Source organism: Nothobranchius furzeri, chromosome 6 (assembly GCF_043380555.1).
Source record: "Nothobranchius furzeri strain GRZ-AD chromosome 6, NfurGRZ-RIMD1, whole genome shotgun sequence".
NCBI lineage: Eukaryota > Metazoa > Chordata > Actinopteri > Cyprinodontiformes > Nothobranchiidae > Nothobranchius > Nothobranchius furzeri.
Genome location: NC_091746.1, coordinates 49786624 through 49810647, shown reverse-complemented (window position 1 = coordinate 49810647; position 24024 = coordinate 49786624). Strand labels below are relative to the sequence as shown.

At 46.0% G+C, this 24024-nt stretch overlaps 1 protein-coding gene across 5 annotated transcripts in view; it reads right to left on the bottom strand.

The window, feature by feature from the left end:
- Positions 1-24024, bottom strand: part of strbp (spermatid perinuclear RNA binding protein) — a 141879-nt gene that overhangs the window by 37367 nt on the left and 80488 nt on the right. For all 5 annotated transcript variants that reach the window (XM_070552278.1, XM_070552277.1, XM_070552281.1 and 2 more), the window contains exon 3: positions 14626-14800. In XM_070552278.1, the coding sequence (XP_070408379.1) occupies positions 14626-14628 (3 nt within the window). In that variant the 5' untranslated portion in view covers positions 14629-14800. The remainder of the gene's footprint in view (positions 1-14625; positions 14801-24024) is intronic.

Genomic DNA, 24024 nt, shown 5'->3' with positions numbered 1-24024 from the left:
GTCCATGAATGCTATTTTACAATGACATAGATCTGTGAGGATTTTTAAATCCTAGATTTTCAGGAGATAGGTGTAGGTCTACATGAAAAACTCAGACAGATTTTATTCAGAAATAATAAGTAAAAAATGTTATTGCAGTCAACCACCTTTAAAGGTTTTTAAATAAATTCACTCAAGCTGCTAAGATATTTAAGAGATTAAAGCCGTTTTAGGATGACAGCTATGAGCTGTGGATTTGGGTTTGAGCCTGAAAGAACTCACATTCAAAAGGGGATTCAACATTAATGTCATTTTTTGACACTCAGAAGGAGATTATGGTTAATTACTTTGTAAGCTAAAGTATTTTTTTCATAACAAATAATTTTTTTTATTTTCTGTCATTAATCTTGGGTACATGCCGCTAACATTGTTTTCATCTGCCAGAAACAAAAAAACAGATCCGAACATTAAATAAACTACAGCTCGTGTGTGTGTGTGTGTGTGTGTGTGTGTGTGTGTGTGTGTGTGTGTGTGTGTGTGTGTGCGTGTGCGCGTATACAGTTACCAGTTGCCTTCATGTGTCCCTGCTGCATGGTGCTTTTAGACCACACACTCACCAATTACACTCCATTTCATGCTCCAGTGAAACCTACCAGCTGGCAGGCCCATGTTACATAACAACATTACACAGCATTTACTACTTAGGGAGCACTAATGTTCACACACAGTAATCCTGGAAAATAATAATTCTACACACAAACGTCACTTAAAGAGAAAAAAAGATCTATATGATCTCTCTCACACACACACACACACACACACACACACACACACACACACACACACACACACACACACACACACACACACACACACACCTACTCTGATTTGTCCTTAATGCCTGGCAGTAAAACCACATTAGTTCAAGGTGTTGGTCAGACTCAAACACTGTCAGCAGCAGCTATTTCACTTTAAACGGGCCAGAATCTGGTGACTTTTCTCTCCTTTACTGCCTGTCTCCTCCAAGCTCCTCTTGTCTCATCCTGCAGCCATCTGCTATAAATTACATGACCCAAAGCCAAGGACAAGACTTACTAGAGTAATATCGGCTGGGATTGGAGGGTCAATCTCAACCAGTTTGCCAGCAAAATGCCTGTTATCTTTGAGCCCCATTAAGGAAAAATGTATATGTTTATACAGCTGGAGTCTCTACACATGCCTTTACTTCTCAAAAATTGTGTGGAAAAAGTGGTGATGATGCTGTGTAGGGAGACTATAAAATGTGACGAGGATGAAAATTTCTCCGAAAGAGAATAAACAAAGGAAGCAAAGACAGCAAATGTTTATTTTTAGCCACCTACAGTGGAAAAAAAAGTTTGTTTGTTCAGATGCTGCTGACAGCACAGGTCAAAACATCCTCACAGCAAAACTAAAACCCAGAAAGAACAAATCATCATCTATAAATGTCACACAAAAGGAATTCTGAGGTGTCGTTGGAGAGAAAGTCACACCCTCACATAACTTACAGATAATAGTGGAATTTAGGTAGAAAGAATTTCTTCAACAACTTCTAAACCCATTTAAACTAAATCGCAGAGAGATAGGACAGGAACACTGAAAAAAACACCCTAACTCAGTACCTTCACTGCAACATTCAGCAGCCTCGAGGGGATTGCATTAAAAATTCATCCTGTGATTTATCTGCACTCTGCTTGGCAGGCCGGTCCTGCCACACACACCATCCTGTTTTATTGTGCACTCCCTATAGTCGTCTTTCAAATGACCACCCATGTAGCCAGTCTCACACGGATGCACATGATGGCAGGAAGCATTGTTACATAGAAATAAAACAGCTTTTTAGCTGCATAAAAACATGGAAACGCTGTCTTGTGTCATGCCAAACCATATTCTTAAAATAGAAGCTACAAAACCACCAGAATAGTGTGGAGACCATTCCATCAGAACTCCCCAAACTGTTTGGTTTCAACAAGGATGTTGTTCATCTGAAGCCGGCTGTAATCAGTCAAGCTTGTTTACCAGCCTCCAAATGACAGTATGTGGTCTTATTTAGTGTGTGTGTGTGCGTGCGTGCACGTGTGTGCGCGCGCGCGTGTGTCCTCTAGTAAAACAGTGCAATGGTTTATTGGCTACCCATAAAATTTTAAGGCCTTGCTGCTAAAAGCAGGTGGGTTGACACTACATGGGTTTTTGGAAAACGTATAGCAGTGTGAAAAGAGAAAGGTCTGCACATAGAAAGGCATTAATAACATAATGATAATGATACACAAATAAATATACATAAAATAACTGGATATTTATGCAAAATGCAACAAATCTACAAAAACAAACCAAAGAACAAACAAACATAAAACACAACCTTATTCCAGAAAGTACTAAATGAATACCACAAAATTACTTGAACCTGAATATCTACTTAACTGAATCTCAGTGTATTCCCATCAATAACCAAGTACTGCATTTATTTGCAAAATATACCCCGTTCCTCCGGCCAAATGAAGAACCTGGATTCTTAAATAATGCTTTCTTATTAAGTTTACTCTATTGATATAAATGGGTGGGAACAGCATACTGGTAACCAAAGCTGGTACCAGCTAGTAATGCACAGTAAACGGTTTAAGATATAACCGGTAGGATTTTGACATATCATATAGAACTATTTTCTACCAGCTAACCGGTTGTGCTTGCTGATGATGTCATCGAGGAGCGCAACAGCTTAGCGCTTCGACACGGCAGCATGGCTGAGCATACACTCCTGCTTTTGTATGAATGTTGTCAATCTGCATCAGCTCTGGACAAAACACAGCAGCTGCTGCTGTGCAAAGTGTGCGGAGAAAGACCTGTTTGTAAAGAGCATGGGGTGACGTCGGTTACACGGACCTGATTTGGAGTCGGATGGTGAACAGAAAAACATCCTCAGTAAAATATTCTAGGTGAGAGTAAAGCTGTATCAGCGTTAACAGCTGTTGTTCGTTTTTTAACTCAAGTCTTTCAAACTTTTTGGACATTTCCTGTGTTTTAGAACAATTCTCCCCTCACAGTCCTGCCCAGTTTCAGCTGTTTCTCCCATTAAATAAAAAGATCTAGTCTGAAACCAGCTCCTCCCTCCCTCGCTCAGGCTCTGTGCTGCTGGTGTGCGCCGCGGTGGGTCAGACCACGGATCAGCTGATCTAAGCGCAGCTCAACAAAAGTGAAAGCAATTGGATGAACTTCCAACATTTTTGTAATAATATTGAGAAAACACGCAGCAGAGCATCAGTTTACCTGCAGGTATTCACACCTGATGTAAAACCTAAACGTTATTTGTGTTTTACATTTTTCACTTTAGGCCAGACCAACAGATTTAGCTTGTATTTAATGTAATATATCTTCATCTTTATTAATTTTTTGATACATTTTTGTTGCATTGTTTGAAAAAACAAAACAAAAACCTTAACATAAAATTATTTCAAATATTTAGCATTTCTAAAATGAATTTAGAAAATTAAATGTCATTTATACTAATAATTTATACAAATTATTTTAATTCAATTCAATTCAATTCAAGTTTATTTATATAGTGCCAAATCACAACAGCAGTCATCTCAAGGCACTTCACATGGTAAACATTCCAATACAGCTCAGTTCAATAAGCCAGTCAGAAAATAGTTTCCAATATAAGGAAACCAGCAGATTGCATTTGCTTTACTGCAATCCCAGGTCTTCTGATAGAAAATTATTTCTGCTGTGAAGCTGATTGTTTTGGTTCAGGGACAGAGAATAATGGCAGTATCGGTGGAGGGGCATAGCAATCAAAGCTAATGTTTTATTGAAAAAGTGATGATGCACAACTGGGGCAGGACACCTGGAATGTGCTGCTGAGGGGATTGATAAAGCTCTAAATGAACATGTTTCTATGTTATTGACGGATATAAGAACTTTACAATACTACAAACTTTATAAACATTTTCTGAATTCTGAAGACCTTTCTGAACTGGTGTAGAACAACAAAAAGCATTAAAAAAAAGGGACACGTATTCACTCAACCAAAGACTTTAAACCACAACGAAACCTATCGCCTGAGTTTCACAACATTTTGTCATCTTTTTTTCCAAAAAGTTTTAATAAACTGAATGAGTTTTGTGAACTCTGTTCAAAAACACAGGAAGGCTGACAGTGTGAGATAAACTTAGATTAGCCTGGTTTAATACCATTAATTTCCATGTCTCCCTCAGGACTGGAGAGCAGCAGTAATGTCGTGTACAGGGATACGGCTAAGCAATCAGACAGGGAACAGTGGAAACTTGTGTAGTTGGGGGAAACAATGAATGAACATGTGTATTCATATAAAAACAAACAAAAGCTGCGCTCACTATTGTCCTCTTAGCATTTTCACACCTTTGTGAAGGTCAGCATTTGCTGCATAACCCTAAGTCAGGATTAATCACAGTACTGAGTTTGCAGCACGGGCATGCTCTGGTCTCATTACCCTTGGTTATTTATGAGCTCAGCTATGCTTCCCATTTGTGCAACGTCCAACCTCAGCACCTCCGGTAACATCTTGTTTTCTTTCACTCATGCATTTTTCTTCTCCTACAGTCCTCACTCTTGCATCATTCCCAACACACCACTCTTCCACTAACTCACTTTTTGTACCCGTTTTTCTCATTCATCCCCTTGTTCTAGTTTTAAATAATTCATCTTCTGCCCACCCCCTCCTCTGGAGAAGCGGCTCCCACTGTCACAGGCGAAGACCATTAATCAATCCTTCGTTCTACCTCTACCTCTCTCAGCTCTTAACCTCCTCTTGTCTACCTACTTCTCCTCTTTGCACGTCTTTCTTTCTTTCAACATCTTTATTGCTTTGTATGAACATGCCCATCATTTACGATTTTATGGTCTTATCTGCTCCTCCCTGTCGTTCACTCTTCATCCAATGAACAGTTCTTCCCTCTTCACACACACATTTTTTCCTGTAACAGATCTTCTATGCTTTCTTAATGAATCTCAGTCTCCGGGTCTATTGTGGAATTCAGTCAGAGGAATGCGGGATTCACCGAATCCAAGCTTTTAATATTTGGGTTGAAGGAATGGCTCAAAGTGCCAACAGTGATATTTTATCATATGTTGTGACTATTGTTGCTCTGGAAGGTGTAAAATAGCATGATACCGTCTTTAAAAATGGAGAAAGGTGGACATATTCTCCATAAAGTTGAATTCAGTCCTTCCTTGTCAGTGTTGTCCATAGGAACAGAAAACTCATGTGGTCACCTTTTTCTCAGAATTGCATATTCTAGCAGCAGAAATAGCCCGCTTCCATTTGAATTGCTGAAGTGTGTAAAATGAGAAAATTTAGTTTAATCTAAACGAAATCACTCAGATGCAGTTAACAATTCACTTCAGTTCACTGGGAAACGGTTTTCACTTGTTATTTTTGAAATACAATCAGTCACTCTGAACGAGAAAATAGTCTTCAATCCCTATTTATTCCATCTTAGTTCACGACAGGGAAGGCTGTTGTTAGTTTAACCTCCAGGAGAGATCTCCCATCTGTACCGGGTCGGCTCGGGCCGGGTAGCGTAGGTTGTTTACATATCCGGGTGGCCTGGTATTTTTCCGGGCCAACCAAGGCTCATTCTCAGCCCTCTTCTCGAGGGGGTCTGCTTCAGGCCGACCAGGGCCAACACACCCACTGCTGACAGCAAATGCACACCTTCCATCAGAGCAAGCCTCTGATTGGTGGGTAGAATCAGCCCACATGGGCTTAAGACAAGGATGTGTGGAATCAACCGGGCCAGGCTGGGGCCGACCGGGGCTACCCGGCCCGGGCCGACCCGGTACAGATGGGAATGGCCCATAATATCAGAAATAATGATGCTTTTTTCCCCACATAGAATGACTCACAAGGCATTCATTTATACTAGAGACCACAGCAAATGTATTGAAATGACAAGTGAATGCAAGCTTTAATATAAAATATCTGATCAAATGCATAAAGAGGAGGGTCCGATCGATAGTTGAATCTCAGATTGAGGAGGAGCAATGTGGTTTTCGTCCTGGCCGTGGAACTGTGGACCAGCTCTATACCCTTGCAAGGGTGATGGAGGGGGCATGGGAGTTTGCCCAACCAATCCACATGTGTTTTGTGGATTTGGAGAAGGCTTATGACCGTGTCCCCAGGGGCACCCTGTGGGGGATGCTCCAGGAGTATGGGTTGGGTGGCCTTTTGTTAAGGGCCATTCAGTCCCTTTACCAGAGGAGCGTGAGTTTGGTCCGCATAGCCGGTAGTAAGTCGGACCTGTTCCCGGTGAGGGTTGGACTCCGCCAGGGCTGCCCTTTGTCACCGGTTCTGTTCATAACCTTTAGGGACAGAATTTCTAGGTGCAGCCGTGGTGTGGAGTGTGTCGAGTTTGGTGGCAGGAGAATCTCGTCTCTGCTTTTTGCGGATGATGTGGTCCTCCTAGCTTCATCCAGCTCTGACCTTCAGCTCTTGCTGGGTAGGTTTGCGGCCGAGTGTGAAGCGGCTGGGATGAGGATCGGCACCTCCAAATCTGAGACCATGGTTCTCGACCGGAAAAGGGTGGCTTGCCAACTCCGGGTCGGGAAAGAGGTCCTACCTCAAGTGGAGGAGTTTAAGTATCTCGGGGTCTTGTTCACGAGTGAAGGTAGGAGGGATCGGGAGATCGAGGTTCAGCATCTGCAGTGATGTGGATGCTGAGCCAATCTGTCATGGTGAAGAGGGAGCTGAGCCAGAAAGCCAGGCTCTCGATTTACCGGTCAATCTACGTCCCAATCCTCACCTATGGTCATGAGCTTTGGGTAATGACCGAAAGAACGAGATCACGGACACAAGTGGCTGAAATGAGTTTCCTCCGCAGGGTGGCCGGGCTCAGCCTTAGAGATAGGGTGAGGAGCTCGGACATTCGGGAGGGACTTGAAATGCAGAGCCGCAAATACAACCTTCGTGTGTTCGGATTGTCTGGTGACATTGGAAAAACTAACCTGACTACTTATATGGGCACGCTGTTTAAAGAATTGTTCAGAGGAAAACTTATGCGGGAGCCAGAAGTGGAGTTGGCACACTGGATTGGACCTAGGAGAGACACAGTAGGAAGAGTGATGAACCGAGTGAGGCTGAAGCTTACTACAGGACTGTGATTGAACCAGGGAAGAAGGATGGAGAATAATATGGACCAATTAAAAACAGTTTAAGGAGTGTGAAGATGGGCTGTGAGATTACTGTTTAGGTTATGTGAGGATTATGTCTAATTTTTAAATAAGTATTAAATAACATCGCAAGATGGAAATGATAGCCCGCATAATAAGAGTTATATAATTTGGTTATTTATGTGTCTAGAGTTGGCGTGTAAAATGTTTTATTTCATTACAGTGTTTGAGTTTGAGATGAATGACAGTATGAATGTGTTTGGTAAAATTATAAAAATGTTACAGGAAGCTCAGTATGATTTTTGCAGGTTTGAGTTTGAGTTTATTCTAGATTTTGGATGACAGATCATGTTTGGTTGCGGGAAAAGTAGCTCATTTGAATGTGTGCAGTTTGAGAAATAAGGTGGCGGATATTCAAGAAATTTTGCAAAATTATAATTTACATGTGTTAGCAATATCAGAAACACATTTAGATGACACAATTAATAATGAAGTAGTAGAGGTTAGGGGCTATAATATTTATAGACTAGATAGGAATTTGTATGGTGGAGGTGTGGCCTGTTATGCTCAAAATCATATTCCACTTAGAGTAAGAACAGATTTCATGGTAACTGAAGTTGAGGCACTATGCTCATTTAAAAGCTGTCATTATTGGAATTTGTTACAGACCACCAAATGCTCCTACAGTATATACCACTTGGATCAGATAGGAGGTATGTTGGATAAGGCGATCTGAGAGAAGAAAATTTTTTCTAGGTGACTTTAATATAGACTGGAAATCAGGAAATTGTCCATTGAGGAATAAATTGTTTTTATTTACTAACATTTGTAATTTATCACAACTCGTGCAGGCTGATACTAGAACTCAGATGAAAAGTAATGGCAAATTTTCCGCAACTTTGATTTACTTAATTTTTACCAATATGGCAAATTTATGTTCTAAAGCAGTTTCGATTCCAGTGGGCTGTAGCGACCATAATTTAATTGCGGTAACAAGGAAAACAAAGATGCCTAAAAAAGGCCAATTATTTGTGTGCAGACGGATGTTTAAATACTTCAATGAAGATGACTTCATAGAAGATGTGAGGAAAATTAGTTGGACACAGGTTTTAAGTGAAGATGATCCATGCCAAGCAGTAGCAGTTTTCAATGAATTGTTCACAAAGGTGTCAGACAGACATGTTCCCATAAGGAAACGTGCTGTGAGAAGGGTATTTGCTCCATGGTTGGATGAAGAATTAAAAGAATATATGAAGCAGAGGGATAAACTTAAAAATGAAGCAGTAAAAACTAATAGTCCAGATAAATCGAAAGAGTATTGTCGTCGTCGTCGTCGTCGTCGTCTTCCTCCGCTTATCCGGGTCCGGGTCGCGGGGGCAGCATCCCAACTAGGGAGCTCCAGGCCGTCCTCTCCCCGGCCTTGTCCACCAGCTCCTCCGGCAGGACCCCAAGGCGTTCCCGGACCAGATTGGAGATGTAACTTCTCCAACGTGTCCTGGGTCGACCCGGGGGCCTTCTGCCGGCAGGACATGCCCGAAACACCTCCCCGGGGAGGCGTCCAGGAGGCATCCTGACCAGATGCCCAAACCACCTCAACTGGCTCCTTTCGATCCGGAGGAGCAGCGGTTCTACTCCGAGTCCCTCCCGAATGTCCGAGCTCCTCACCCTATCTCTAAGGCTGAGCCCGGCCACCCTACGGAGGAAACTCATTTCGGCCGCTTGTATCCGCGATCTCGTTCTTTCGGTCATTACCCAAAGCTCATGACCATAGGTGAGGATTGGGACGTAGATCGACCGGTAAATCGAGAGCCTGGCTTTCTGGCTCAGCTCCCTCTTCCCCACGACAGATCGGCTCAGCGTCCGCATCACTGCAGACGCCGAACCAATCCGCCTGTCGATCTCCCGATCCCTCCTACCCTCACTCGTGAACAAGACCCCGAGATACTTAAACTCCTCCACTTGAGGTAGGACCTCTCCCCCGACCCGGAGGTGGCAAGCCACCCTTTTCCGGTCGAGAACCATGGTCTCAGATTTGGAGGTGCTGATCCTCATCCCAGCCGCTTCACATTCGGCCGCGAACCTACCCAGCAAGAGCTGAAGGTCAGAGCTGGATGAAGCTAGTAGGACCACATCATCCGCAAAAAGCAGAGACGAGATTCTCCTGCCACCAAACTCGACACACTCCACACCACGGCTGCGTCTAGAAATTCTGTCCATAAAAGTGATGAACAGAACCGGTGACAAAGGGCAGCCCTGGCGGAGTCCAACCCTCACTGGGAACAGGTCCGACTTACTACCGGCTATGCGGACCAAACTCACGCTCCTCTGGTAAAGGGACTGAATGGCCCTTAACAGAAAGCCACCCACCCCATACTCCTGGAGCGTCCCCCACAGGGTGCCCCTGGGGACACGGTCATAAGCCTTCTCCAAATCCACAAAGCACATGTGGATTGGTTGGGCAAACTCCCATGCCCCCTCCATCACCCTTGCAAGGGTATAGAGCTGGTCCACAGTTCCACGGCCAGGATGAAAACCACATTGCTCCTCCTCTATCTGAGATTCAACTATCGATCGGACCCTCCTCTCCAGTACCTTGGCGTAGACCTTTCCAGGGAGGCTGAGGAGTGTGATCCCCCTATAGTTGGAACACACCCTCAGGTCACCCTTCTTAAAGATGGGGACCACCACCCCGGTCTGCCACTCCCTAGGAACTGCCCCCGATGACCACGCAATGTTGTAGAGACGTGTCAACCATGACAGCCCTACAACATCCATAGCCTTGAGATACCCAGGACGAACCTCATCCGCCCCCGGGGCTCCGCCGCTGTGTAGTTGTTTGACTACCTCAGCAACTTCTGCCCCCGAGATCGGACAGTCCATCCCCAGGCCTCCCAGCTCTGGTTCCTCCTCGGAATGCGCATTGGTGGGATTGAGGAGCTCCTCAAAGTATTCCTTCCACCGTCCGACTATAGCCTCAGTTGACGTCAGCAGCTCCCCATCCCCACTGTAAACAGTGTGAGCGAGTTGCTGCCTTCCTCTCCTGAGGCGCCGGACAGTTTGCCAGAACCTCTTTGGAGCCGCTCGATAGTCTTTCTCCATGGCCTCACCAAACTCCTCCCACGCCCGAGATTTTGCCTCGGCAACTGCCACTGCTGCACCCCGCTTGGCTATCCGGTACCTGTCTGCTGCCTCCGGAGACCCACAGACCAGCCACGCCCTGTAGGCCTCCTTCTTCAGCCTGACGGCTCCCCGAACCTCTGGTGTCCACCAGCGGGTACGGGGGTTGCCACCACGACTGGCACCGGCCACCTTACGACCACAGCTAGCAACAGCCGCCTCGACAATCGCAGAGTGGAACAAGGCCCACTCGGACTCAATGTCCCCCACTGCTCTCGGGACGTGGTCAAAGCTCTGCCGGAGGTGGGAGTTGAAGACCGTCTTGACAGGTTCTTCTGCCAGGCGTTCCCAGCAGACCCTCACTATGCGTTTGGGTCTGCCAGGTCTACGCGGCATGTTCCCTTGCCATCTGATCCAACTCACCACCAGGTGGTGATCAGTTGACAGCTCCGCCCCTCTCTTCACTCGGGTGTCCAAAACATACGGCCGCAGGTCAGATGATACGACTACAAAATCTATCATCGACCTGTGACCTAGGCTGCCCTGGTACCAAGTGTACCGGTGGGCATCCTTATGTTCGAACATGGTGTTCGTTATGGCCAAACTGCGGCTTGCACAGAAGTCCAATAACAAAACACCGCTCGAGTTCTGATTAGGTGGGCCGTTCCTCCCAATCACACCCCTCCAGGTCAAGCTGTCATTGCCCACGTGAGCATTGAAGTCCCCCAGCAGGACAATGGAGTCCCCTGATGGAGCACTATTTAGCACTCGTCCCAGGGACTCCAAAAAGGGTGGGTACTCTGAACTGATATTTGGCCCATAAGCACAAACAACAGTCAGGACCCGTTCCCCGACCCGAAGGCGCAAGGAAGCTACCCTCTTGTCCCCCGGGGTAAACCCCAACACACAGGCAGAGAGTCTCGGGGCTAACAAAAAGCCAACCCCAGCCCTCCGCCTCTCACCCGGAGCAACTCCAGCAAAGTAGAGTGTCCAACCCCTCTCCAGGTCTCGGGTTCCAGAGCCAATGCAATGTGTCGAGGTGAGTCCGACTATATCTAGCCGGTACCGCTCAACCTCTGCCACAAGCTCCGGCTCCTTCCCCGCCAGCGAGGTGACGTTCCATGTCCCAAAAACTAGTTTTCTTGTCCGGGGATTGGACCGCCAAGGCTCCCGCCTTGGTCTGCCACCCGATTCACATTGCACCGGACCCTTCATGTTCCTCCTGCGGGTGGTGGGTCCACAGTTGGACGAGCCCATGTATCCGGTTCGGGCTGGGCCCGGCCGGGCCCCATGGGCGAAAGCCCGGCCACCAGGCGCTCGCTCACGGGCCCCAACCCCAGGCCTGGCTCCAGGGTGGGACCCCGGTAACCCTCCGGGCCGGGTACTCCGACTCTTCGTTTTCACCGCCATGAAAGATCCTTCGAAAGAGTATTGTAGATTACGAAACTTTGTAACTAAATTAAATAATCATAAAAAACGGTTGTATTATCAAAAAAGACTAACTGATGCTAAATCGGATAGTGCAAGATTATGGGGTACATTGAATGAAATGATGGGTAGGCGTAATAGGTCAGCTCCAACTTTTTTGGATGTAGGGGGAACTTATCTCACTAAACCAACAGAAATTGCTAATTATTTAAACCAGTTTTTAACTAATAAAATTAAGTTGTTGTGAGATTCTATGGAAAATAGTCAAACCAAAAATATTTCCTATCAACTAATTAAACACAAAATAATGTTAAATAAAAACTGCCAATTTCAATTTGATAAAGTGACTGAAGACAAGGTTAAGGAGATAATATTAAAAAGTAAAAATAAACCATCTGGCATAGATAATATTGATATAAAATGTTAAAGTTAGTAGTAGATTTTATTTCATGTCATATTGTTCATATAATGAATGGAAGTTTTAAACAAGGTATTTTTCCATCTCAATGGAAAACAGCTAAAATAATACCTTTAATTAAGAACAATAGAGAACCACTGTCTGGTCAAAACAGTCGACCAATAAGTTTGCTACCAGCTTTAAGTAAAATCATAGAAAAAATTGCATATGACCAAATTCAAGATTATTTTGAGGTAAATGAATTGAACACAAAATATCAACATGCTTACAAAACAAATCACTCAACCACTACTGCACTTATTCGAATAACTGATTATTGTTTAGAGAATATCGATAATAATAAGCTAATTGGTTCTATATTTCTTGATTTAAGTGCGGCTTTTGATGTTTTAGATCATGATATTTTATTACAAAAAACTTAAACACTATGGATTTCATACATCTGCTCTTAACTGGACTAAAAGTTATCTTACTGACAGAGAATATCAATTTTATTTCAATGGCAGTTTTTCTGAAAAGGGTCTGATGGAATGTGGTGTTCCACAGGGAAGTTGTTTGGGACCTCTTTTGTTTTCTATTTTTTGAATGATTTTCCGTGGGTCCTGCAACATGCGACTACAGCAGTATATGCATACGACATTACTGTTTTAGCTTCAGCACATACGGAGAGTGCATTGAATGAAATATTAAATAGAGAGTTAAGAACAGTCGAGCAGTGGATAACTGCTAACAAATTAGTGATTAATGAAGGAAAAACTAAATGCATGGTAGTTGGCTCCAAACATACTTTACAGACGATGCCAAAGTTACATTTAACCCTGAGTAACAACGTAATGGAACAACTAGAAGAAGTAAAATTACTGGGAGTAATAGTTGATTGTAAATTATCATGGACAAGCCAGATTAATTATGTTTTACGCAAAATGGGGAGAGGTATGGGCATTATTAAATTTTGTTGCAAATTTATACCACAATATTTACTTAAATGCCTTGTTCAATCATTAGTGCTTTCTTGTGTAGATCAAGCATCTATTATTTGGTCCGGTACAAGTGAAAATAATTTGCATAAGCTACAAGTGGCACAAAATAAAGCTGCTCGTATTGTTTTAGGCTGCCCTTACAGAACGAATGTGGGAACCATGCATGAAAAACTTGCTTGGCTTGATGTGAAGAGTAGATTGAAGTATTTCTTGGTAACAACTGTGAGGAAAATAATAATTACAAAAACACCAAAAATTATACATAGCAAATTATTGTTTTTTCAGATACTCATACTTGTAATACACGACAGATAAATGAGATGAAATGTGTTTTACCACGCAGTAGAACAAATCAAATTCAACGATCTTTTTACTATAAAGCTATGCTTGCATGGAATGCATTACCAAGATTTTTAATTTTTGAAAGTAATAACATTTCTTTTCAGAAGAAACAGAAAATTTTTTGTTTACACATTTAACTGTATAGTGACTATGAACTCTGCAACGAAGGATTGAGAATCTGGGTTTGAGGTTGAATACTGGATATCGATGAACTATGATACGAATCAATGGACATGATGTCACCATTCTGTTAGATTTAATTTTCAATCTTTATTGGTGTGATTAACTCCTTTCCCGATATTAGTTTATATATGTAATTTTGATCTAGATATGTGATTTCATCTTGAGCTACTGGTATTATGTGAATTAGGGATGTGTATGCGTGAATGTGTGTGTATAGGGTATTATCTTATGTAAACAATTGTATGAAAATGTATGAGACCCCAGGAAGACTAGCATCTGCACTTAGTTAGAAGCTAATGAGGGTCTCAATAAAACAAAACGAAACGAAACTCGGAGTAGAACCGCTGCTCCTCCGAATCAAAAGGAGTCAGTTGAGGTGGTTTGGGCAGCTGGTCAGGATGCCTCCCTGGGGAGGTGTTTCGGGCATGTCCTGCCGGCAGGAGGCCCCCGGGTCGACCCAGGACACGTTGGAGAGGTTACATCTCCAATCTGGTCTGCCTTGGGGTCCTGCCGGAGGAGCTGGTGGAGAAGGCCGGGGAGAGGACGGTCTGGAGCTCCCTAGTTGGGATGCTGCCCCCGCGACCCGGACCCAGATAAGCGGAGGAAGACGAAGACGACAAATGCATAAAGTTGCAAGACAAACTTTAGCCAGAAATCATAATTATCTTTTCTTCACCCGTTTCTGTTGATCACCTCTCTCCATTTTTTACCCCCCCAGCCCCTGTTTTTCTTTCATTTTGCAATTTCTTTACTTCTTTTCTCTCCTCCATTCTCCTGTTCTCTCCTCCTGCTCTTCTTCCTTTGATGGATGGGCTCATCCTCTATCTGCCCTGAACAAGCCCTTATCACATATCTGTTTCTCAGTCCAAGACGCACACTATCTGTTGTCACTCGTACAACAACTTATCTGATTGAACTTCTCTGCCCTCTAGTCTGGATGAGTCATTTCTCCACAAAGGATAATCCACTGTAGCACCTCTCCACACACACCTATAAAACAATGAATCCTATTACCATGCCTGCTGGAGGAGGGGGTCACTTGTTTCCTTCCTGCTGATGCCCACTTCTGGTGTTGGCGGGTGTGTGGTGGGGTGAAGAAGTAAGGTTACTTGTCAGGATGTCGTCGGCTCGCTGTTTCTGCTCTTCATGTGCTCGTCTCTCACTCTGGCTGCTCTAAAAATGAAGTGCTCTAATAGACAGAAAAACATAAAAAGACACAAAAGAAGGAAAGTTTGATCCACATTGAAACAACAACAAAGTATCACCTCACTGGTGAATCTATCATTTATAAAGAACAATGTGCTTCAAAAATTGCAAAAATAAACATGTAAAACATGTAAGAGTAATTCATCCATCCATGGCTGAGCCATGGATGTAACAGATCATTCATCTCCATAGGGACAGACAAGGTTAGAGAGGTTCTATAATCCATCTACTGAGTTCTGGGTTGGGATCAATTTCTCTTCCCAGACAAATGTGTCCATAAAACTGACCAGGAGTTATTAAACTAGCTCAGCTGACTCGTTTTGATGAGGAACTCCTTGCCTTTTCCAGCTTCCTGTATCTGAGGTTTGGTTTTTTCAACACAGAAGAAGGTTGAAATGTAGCCAGACTAAATCAACAGATTTGCCTTTCAGATCAGCTCCTTCTTTACCACAAACTAGAGCAACATTCTCATTACTGATGACGAAGCACTGTTAAGATGACCCATGCTTTGCTCCATTCTACCATTATTCAAGATTAAGACATACTCCTCCACCTAAAGCAGAAACTCGCTTCAAAAACTGGAGGGAGAATTCCACCTTGACCCATCAGAATCTCACGTGAAAGGGGGTGGGGGGTTCTTGAGCAACTTCCCCTTTTGTCCAAAGTGCCCCTTTTCCGGTTTTCCATCAGATTTTAACATCCAAAACGGTCCTACATGGATACAGGTCTGGCACTAGGACCATGCAGAGGCAGCCGCCTCAAGCTGAAGCCTGTTTTCCCTTAGACATGCTCACAAGCTCACCGATTGGCTCTGCTGCGTCATGCTAACATGTGATTAGCTGTACCTGCTGTCACTCAAACTCGCAGCCATGGAGACAACGGAGACCAGTGTTTTTACATTTAAGCTGCATTTTTACAGACTTTGATAAACATAAATACTAAATACAAACCAGACACTGAAAGCTGATGTTCTGGAAAAAGGAGCAGAGTTACAAATATTTAGCACTTTTTGTTACAATTTTACAGCCAGAAAACTAAAAATACCAGGTGGCCCAGGTATAATGATGGTCAAGAGAGGTGTGACATGTGATAAATATTCTGCCTTCTACAAAGAGATGGTCAAAGTTATTGTGAGCATAAATACATGTGTTTTATCACTTTATTATGTATTATTAACTATTACGTTATTATTACAACACTAGAAATAAATAATGAAGCACCATGAAGCAAACTTATGGCTATAGTATGTGCAGTATTCTGGAAATGGTATGAAATGTCACTGTGTGTGTGTGTGTGTGTGTGTGTGTGTGTGTGTGTGTGTGTGTGTGTGTGTGTGTGTGTGTGTGTGTGTGTGTGTGTGTGTGTGTGTGTGTGTGTGTGTGTGTGGCCTTATAAGGAAAGAAGGTGGTATTCAGTCTGATATTGTGTAAAGGATGTTGTTAGGTTGGTAGCAGAGCTCTCAGGTTTGGTGTTGAGTTCAGAGTGAGATCATGGAACTGGATCAGAATTTCCTACAGACAGGAAAAAGATCCCAACAACAAATCATCTGCAAAGAAGCAGATCATGACTACACCTTGAGATCCTGTCCATGAACACAACCAAAAGGTCGTAAGACAAGGAGCAGCTCCGGTTAAAGTCCAGCTCACAATGTGAATTGAAAAAAAGATTAGAACTGCAATAAATAATAAATCATTAAAAGGGTGGCTTTCAAGCAGATCACAGAATACCTCACAAAACTGTCTGCTTGACCCTTACCAATCTGGGTTCAAAAAGGGCCACACCACTGAAACTGCTCTGTTAGCAGTGACGGAATCCTTAAAAGAAGTTAGAGTGACTGCCAAATCCTCTGTGCTTATCCTGCTAGACTTATCGGCTGCATTTGACACTGTCAACTATGGCTTCCTTTTGTCCACACTCACTAGCATGGGCATCACAGAGAAAGCACATGCCTGGTTTGAATCGTACCTCACAGGATGATCATTCAGTGTATCTTGGCTTGGACAATCCTCTACCGTGCACCATCTTGCCACAGGAGTCCCCCAGGGCTCTGTACTAAGACCTCTTCTCTTTGCCATATACACCACCTCACTGGGTGAGATCATTCGATCACATGGCTTTTCCTACCACTGCTATGCAGACGACACCCAGCTCCATCTGTCCTTTCCACCGGACGACCACACTGTCTCTGCACAAATATCAAACTGTCTCTTTGACATATCAAAATGGATGAAATTCCACCATCTCCAACTCAACCTCTCTAAAACTGAACTATTTGTCATCCCAGCAAAACCATACATACAGCACAATATCTCAATCCAAAATGACTTCCTATCCTTATACTTCCTGCTCCTTCAAAGGCAGTTCAAAATCTGGGTGTTGTGATTGATGAACACCTGACCTTTAAAGATCATGTTGCCTCTGTTACTCGTTCATGCCGCTTTGCGCTGTATAACATACGAAAGATCAGACCATACCTAACACAACATGCCACCCAGCTCCTGGTGCAATCTACTGTTATCTCCCGCCTCGATTACGGCAATGCCCTTCTAACTGGTCTTCCAGCCTGTACTGTGAGACCTCTTCAAATGGTTCGGAACGCAGCGGCGCATCTGGTCTTCAATCAGCCAACAAGAGCACACATCACCCCTGTGTTCATTGAGCTCCACTGGCTACCGCTAGCTGCCCGCATCAAATTCAAATAGCTAACACTAGCATACAAAGTCCGAGATGGTACGACTCCCATCTACCTGAATCCTATTGCAAAGGCTTACGTCTCGGCCCGGCCGCTCCGGTCATCACAGGATCGTCGGCTAACAGTGCCTACACCATGCTCAGGACAATCCAGACTCTTCTCATGCATCGTTCCACAAATGCAGAATGACCTACCAAGCACTACAAGAACAGGGGCTTCCTTTTCGACTTTCAAGAAACTCCTGAAGACCCTGCTCTTCAGAGAGCATCTTCTAAACCAGCTCCCTACCTGCACCCGTCCCCCTCTCTACTGTCCACTCCTTGTTCCCTACTCTCCATGATTCATCATGATGCCTCACTGCCACCTACGACTGACTGGAAATTGTTTGTTGTTGTTGTTAGCCTCAAGGGCAACATGCCAATTATCACTTGTAAGTCGCTTTGGACAAAAGCGTCTGCTAAATACATAAACATAAATAAAAAACATCTTACAAAAGCGTTCCCCTCTGTGTAACCCTCGCTTTGACCTCAAACTAATCACTCTCAATTCTCTTACACACCCATCAGCTTGAGCAGGGCTGAAAGGGTCTGCCCACTTGTAAAATATCTGACAGACTGGCTGATCAGTTTGTGACACAGAGAGACAGACAGACAGACAGACTGACTGACTGATCAGTTTGTGACAGACAGACAGACAGACTGGCTGATCAGTTTGTGACAGACTGACTGGCTGATCGGTTTGTGACTGACTGGCTGATCGGTTTGTGACTGACTGGCTGATCGGTTTGTGACTGACTGACTGATCGGTTTGTGACTGACTGACTGATCGGTTTGTGACTGACTGACTGATAGGTTTGTGACTGACTGACTGATAGGTTTGTGACTGACTGACTGATAGGTTTGTGACTGACTGACTGATAGGTTTGTGACTGACTGGCTGATCGGTTTGTGACTGACTGGCTGATCGGTTTGTGACTGACTGGCTGATCGGTTTGTGACTGACTTGCTGATCAGTTTGTAACTGACTGGCTGATTGGTTTGTGACTGGTCGGTTTGTGACTGACTGACTGGCTGATCGGTTTGTGGCTGGCTGATCGGTTTGTGACTGATTGGTTTGTGGCTGGCTGATCGGTTTGTGACTGATTGGTTTGTGGCTGGCTGATCGGTTTGTGGCTGGCTGGCTGATCAGTTTGTGACTGATCGGTTTGTGACTGACTGGCTGATCGGGTTGTGACTGACTGACTGATTGACTGATCGGTTTGTGACTGACTGACTGACAGGCTGATCGGTTTGTGACTGACTGACTGACAGGCTGATCGGTTTGTGACTGACTGACTGATCGGTTTGTGACTGACTGACTGGCTGATTGGTTTGTGACTGACTGACTGGCTGATCGGTTTGTGACTGACTGACTGACTGACTGACTGATCGGTTTGTGACTGACTGACTGACTGGCTGATCGGTTTGTGACTGACTGACTGATCGGTTTGTGACTGACTGACTGATCGGTTTGTGACTGACTGACTGATAGGTTTGTGACTGACTGACTGATAGGTTTGTGACTGACTGACTGATAGGTTTGTGACTGACTGGCTGATCGGTTTGTGACTGACTGGCTGATCGGTTTGTGACTGACTGGCTGATCGGTTTGTGACTGACTTGCTGATCAGTTTGTAACTGACTGGCTGATTGGTTTGTGACTGGTCGGTTTGTGACTGACTGACTGGCTGATCGGTTTGTGGCTGGCTGATCGGTTTGTGACTGATTGGTTTGTGGCTGGCTGATCGGTTTGTGACTTATTGGTTTGTGGCTGGCTGATCGGTTTGTGGCTGGCTGGCTGATCAGTTTTTGACTGATCGGTTTGTGACTGACTGGCTGATCGGGTTGTGACTGACTGACTGATTGACTGATCGGTTTGTGACTGACTGACTGACAGGCTGATCGGTTTGTGACTGACTGACTGACAGGCTGATCGGTTTGTGACTGACTGACTGATCGGTTTGTGACTGACTGACTGGCTGATCGGTTTGTGACTGACTGACTGGCTGATCGGTTTGTGACTGACTGACTGACTGACTGACTGATCGGTTTGTGACTGACTGACTGACTGGCTGATCGGTTTGTGACTGACTGACTGACTGGCTGATCGGTTTGTGACTGACTGACTGGCTGACCGGTTTGTGACTGACTGACTGACTGACTGGCTGATCTGTTTGTGACTGACTGACTGACTGGCTGATCTGTTTGTGACTGACTGACTGATCGGTTTGTGACTGACTGACTGGTTTGTGACTGAATGACTGACTGGCTGATCGGTTTGTGACTGACTGACTGACTGGCTGATCGGTTTGTGACTGACTGACTGATCGGTTTGTGACTGACTGACTGATCGGTTTGTGACTGACTGACTGATAGGTTTGTGACTGACTGACTGATAGGTTTGTGACTGACTGACTGATAGGTTTGTGACTGACTGACTGATAGGTTTGTGACTGACTGGCTGATCGGTTTGTGACTGACTGGCTGATCGGTTTGTGACTGACTGGCTGATCGGTTTGTGACTGACTTGCTGATCAGTTTGTAACTGACTGGCTGATTGGTTTGTGACTGGTCGGTTTGTGACTGACTGACTGGCTGATCGGTTTGTGGCTGGCTGATCGGTTTGTGACTGATTGGTTTGTGGCTGGCTGATCGGTTTGTGACTGATTGGTTTGTGGCTGGCTGATCGGTTTGTGACTGATTGGTTTGTGGCTGGCTGATCGGTTTGTGGCTGGCTGGCTGATCAGTTTGTGACTGATCGGTTTGTGACTGACTGGCTGATCGGGTTGTGACTGACTGACTGATTGACTGATCGGTTTGTGACTGACTGACTGACAGGCTGATCGGTTTGTGACTGACTGACTGACAGGCTGATCGGTTTGTGACTGACTGACTGATCGGTTTGTGACTGACTGACTGGCTGCTCGGTTTGTGACTGACTGACTGGCTGATCGGTTTGTGACTGACTGACTGACTGATCGGTTTGTGACTGACTGACTGACTGGCTGATCGGTTTGTGACTGACTGACTGACTGGCTGATCGGTTTGTGACTGACTGACTGGCTGACCGGTTTGTGACTGACTGACTGACTGACTGGCTGATCTGTTTGTGACTGACTGACTGGCTGATCTGTTTGTGACTGACTGACTGATCGGTTTGTGACTGACTGACTGACTGGTTTGTGACTGAATGACTGATCGGTTTGTGACTGACTGACTGACTGGCTGATCGGTTTGTGACTGACTGACTGACTGGCTGATCGGATTGTGACTGATCGGTTTGTGGCTGGCTGGCTGGCTGACAGGATGGCTGATTGGTTTGTGACTGATCGGTTTGTGACTGACTGACTGATCGGTTTGTGACTGACTGACTGGCTGATCGGTTTGTGACTGGCTGACTGGCTGGCTAACAGGATGGCTGATCGGTTTGTGACTGATCGGTTTGTGGCTGGCTGGCTGGCTGGCTGACAGGATGGCTGATCGGTTTGTGACTGATCTGTTTGTGACTGACTGACTGGCTGGCTGACAGGATGGCTGATCGGTTTGTGGCTGGCTGGCTGGCTGATAGGTTTGTGGCTGGCTGGCTGGCTGATCGGTTTGTGGCTGGTTGATCAGTTTGTGACTGATCGGGTTGTGGCTGGCTGATCGGTTTGCAACTGATCGGTTTGTGACTGGCTGGCTGACAGGATGGATGATCGGTTTGTGACTGATCGGTTTGTGACTGGCTGTCTGGCTGTCTGGCTGGCTGACAGGATGGCTGATCGGTTTGTCACTGATCGGTTTGTGACTGACTGACTGGCTGATCGGTTTGTGGCTGTTTGTGACTGGCTGATCGGTTTGTGGCTGGCTGATCGGTTTGTGGCTGGCTGGGTGGCTGATATGTTTGTGACTGGCTGATCGGTTTGTGGCTGGCTGGCTGATTGGTTTGTGACTGGCTGATCGGTTTGTGGCTGGCTGGCTGATCGGTTCGTGGCTGGCTGGCTGATCGGTTTGTGACTGGCTGGCTGATCGGTTTGTGACTGGCTGGCTGATCGGTTTGTGACTGGCTGGCTGATCGGTTTGTGGCTGGCTGATCGGTTTGTGACTGGCTGATCGGTTTGTGGCTGGCTGGCTGATCGGTTTGTGGCTGGCTGGCTGGCTGATCGATTTGTGGCTGGCTGATTGGTTTGTGACTGGCTAATCGGTTTGTGGCTGGCTGGCTGGCTGGCTGGCTGATCGGTTTGTGACTGGCTGATCGTTTGTGGCTGGCTGGCTGACTGATCGGTTTGTGGCTGGCTGATCGGTTTGTGGCTGGCTGATCGATTTCTGACAGGCTGATAGTTTGTGGCTGGCTGGCTGGCTGATCGGTTTGTGACTGGCTGGCTGGCTGGCTGATCGGTTTGTGACTGGCTGATCGGTTTGTGACTGGCTGGCTGGCTGATCGGTTTGTGACTGGCTGGTCGGTTTGTGGCTGGCTGGCTGATCGGTTTGTGACTGGCTGGCTGATCGGTTTGTGGCTGGCTGGCTGGCTGATCGGTTTGTGACTGGCTGATCGTTTGTGGCTGGCTGGCTGACTGATTGGTTTGTGGCTTGCTGGCTGGCTGATCGGTTTGTGGCTGGCTGATCGGTTTGTGACAGGCTGATCGTTTGTGGCTGGCTGGCTGGCTGATCGGTTTGTGACTGGCTGATCGGTTTGTGACTGGCTGGCTGATCGGTTTGTGACTGGCTGGCTGATCGGTTTGTGACTGGCTGACTGACTGGCTGATCGGTTTGTGACTGACTGACTGATCGGTTTGTGACTGACTGACTGACTGACTGGCTGATCGGTTTGTGACTGACTGACTGACTGGTTGATCGGTTTGTGACTGACTGACTGACTGGCTGATCGGTTTGTGACTGACTGACTGGCTGACCGGTTTGTGACTGACTGACTGACTGACTGGCTGACCGGTTTGTGACTGACTGACTGACTGACTGGCTGATCTGTTTGTGACTGACTGACTGATCGGTTTGTGACTGACTGACTGATCGGTTTGTGACTGACTGACTGATCGGTTTGTGACTGACTGACTGGTTTGTGACTGACTGACTGACTGGCTGATCGGTTTGTGACTGACTGACTGACTGGCTGATCGGTTTGTGACTGATCGGTTTGTGGCTGGCTGGCTGACAGGATGGCTGATTGGTTTGTGACTGATCGGTTTGTGACTGACTGACTGATCGGTTTGTGACTGACTGACTGATCGGTTTGTGACTGACTGACTGGCTGATCGGTTTGTGACTGGCTGACTGGCTGGCTGACAGGATGGCTGATCGGTTTGTGACTGATCGGTTTGTGGCTGGCTGGCTGGCTGACAGGATGGCTGATCGGTTTGTGACTGATCTGTTTGTGACTGGCTGACTGGCTGGCTGACAGGATGGCTGATCGGTTTGTGGCTGGCTGGCTGGCTGATCGGTTTGTGGCTGGTTGATCAGTTTGTGACTGATCGGGTTGTGGCTGGCTGATCGGTTTGCAACTGATCGGTTTGTGACTGGCTGACTGGCTGGCTGACAGGATGGATGATCGGTTTGTGACTGATTGGTTTGTGGCTGGCTGACTGGCTGGCTGACAGGATGGCTGATCGGTTTGTCACTGATCGGTTTGTGACTGACTGACTGGCTGATCGGTTTGTGGCTGGCTGTTTGTGACTGGCTGATCGGTTTGTGGCTGGCTGATCGTTTTGTGGCTGGCTGGGTGGCTGATATCTTTGTGACTGGCTGATCGGTTTGTGGCTGGCTGGCTGATTGGTTTGTGACTGGCTGATCGGTTTGTGGCTGGCTGGCTGATCGGTTCGTGACTGGCTGGCTGATCGGTTTGTGACTGGCTGGCTGATCGGTTTGTGGCTGGCTGGCTGATCGGTTTGTGGCTGGCTGATCGGTTTGTGACTGGCTGATCGGTTTGTGGCTGGCTGGCTGATTGGTTTGTGGCTGGCTGGCTGGCTGATCGGTTTGTGGCTGGCTGATTGGTTTGTGACTGGCTAATCGGTTTGTGGCTGGCTGGCTGATCGGTTTGTGACTGGCTGATCGTTTGTGGCTGGCTGGCTGACTGATCGGTTTGTGGCTTGCTGGCTGGCTGATCGGTTTGTGGCTGGCTGATCGGTTTCTGACAGGCTGATAGTTTGTGGCTGGCTGGCTGGCTGATCGGTTTGTGACTGGCTGGCTGGCTGGCTGATTGGTTTGTGACTGGCTGATCGGTTTGTGACTGGCTGGCAGGCTGGCTGGCTGGCTGATCGGTTTGTGACTGGCTGGTCGGTTTGTGGCTGGCTGGCTGATTGGTTTGTGGCTGACTGGCTGATCGGTTTGTGGCTGGCTGGCTGGCTGGCTGATCGGTTTGTGACTGGCTGATCGTTTGTGGCTGGCTGGCTGACTGATCGGTTTGTGGCTTGCTGGCTGGCTGATCGGTTTGTGGCTGGCTGATCGGTTTCTGACAGGCTGATAGTTTGTGGCTGGCTGGCTGGC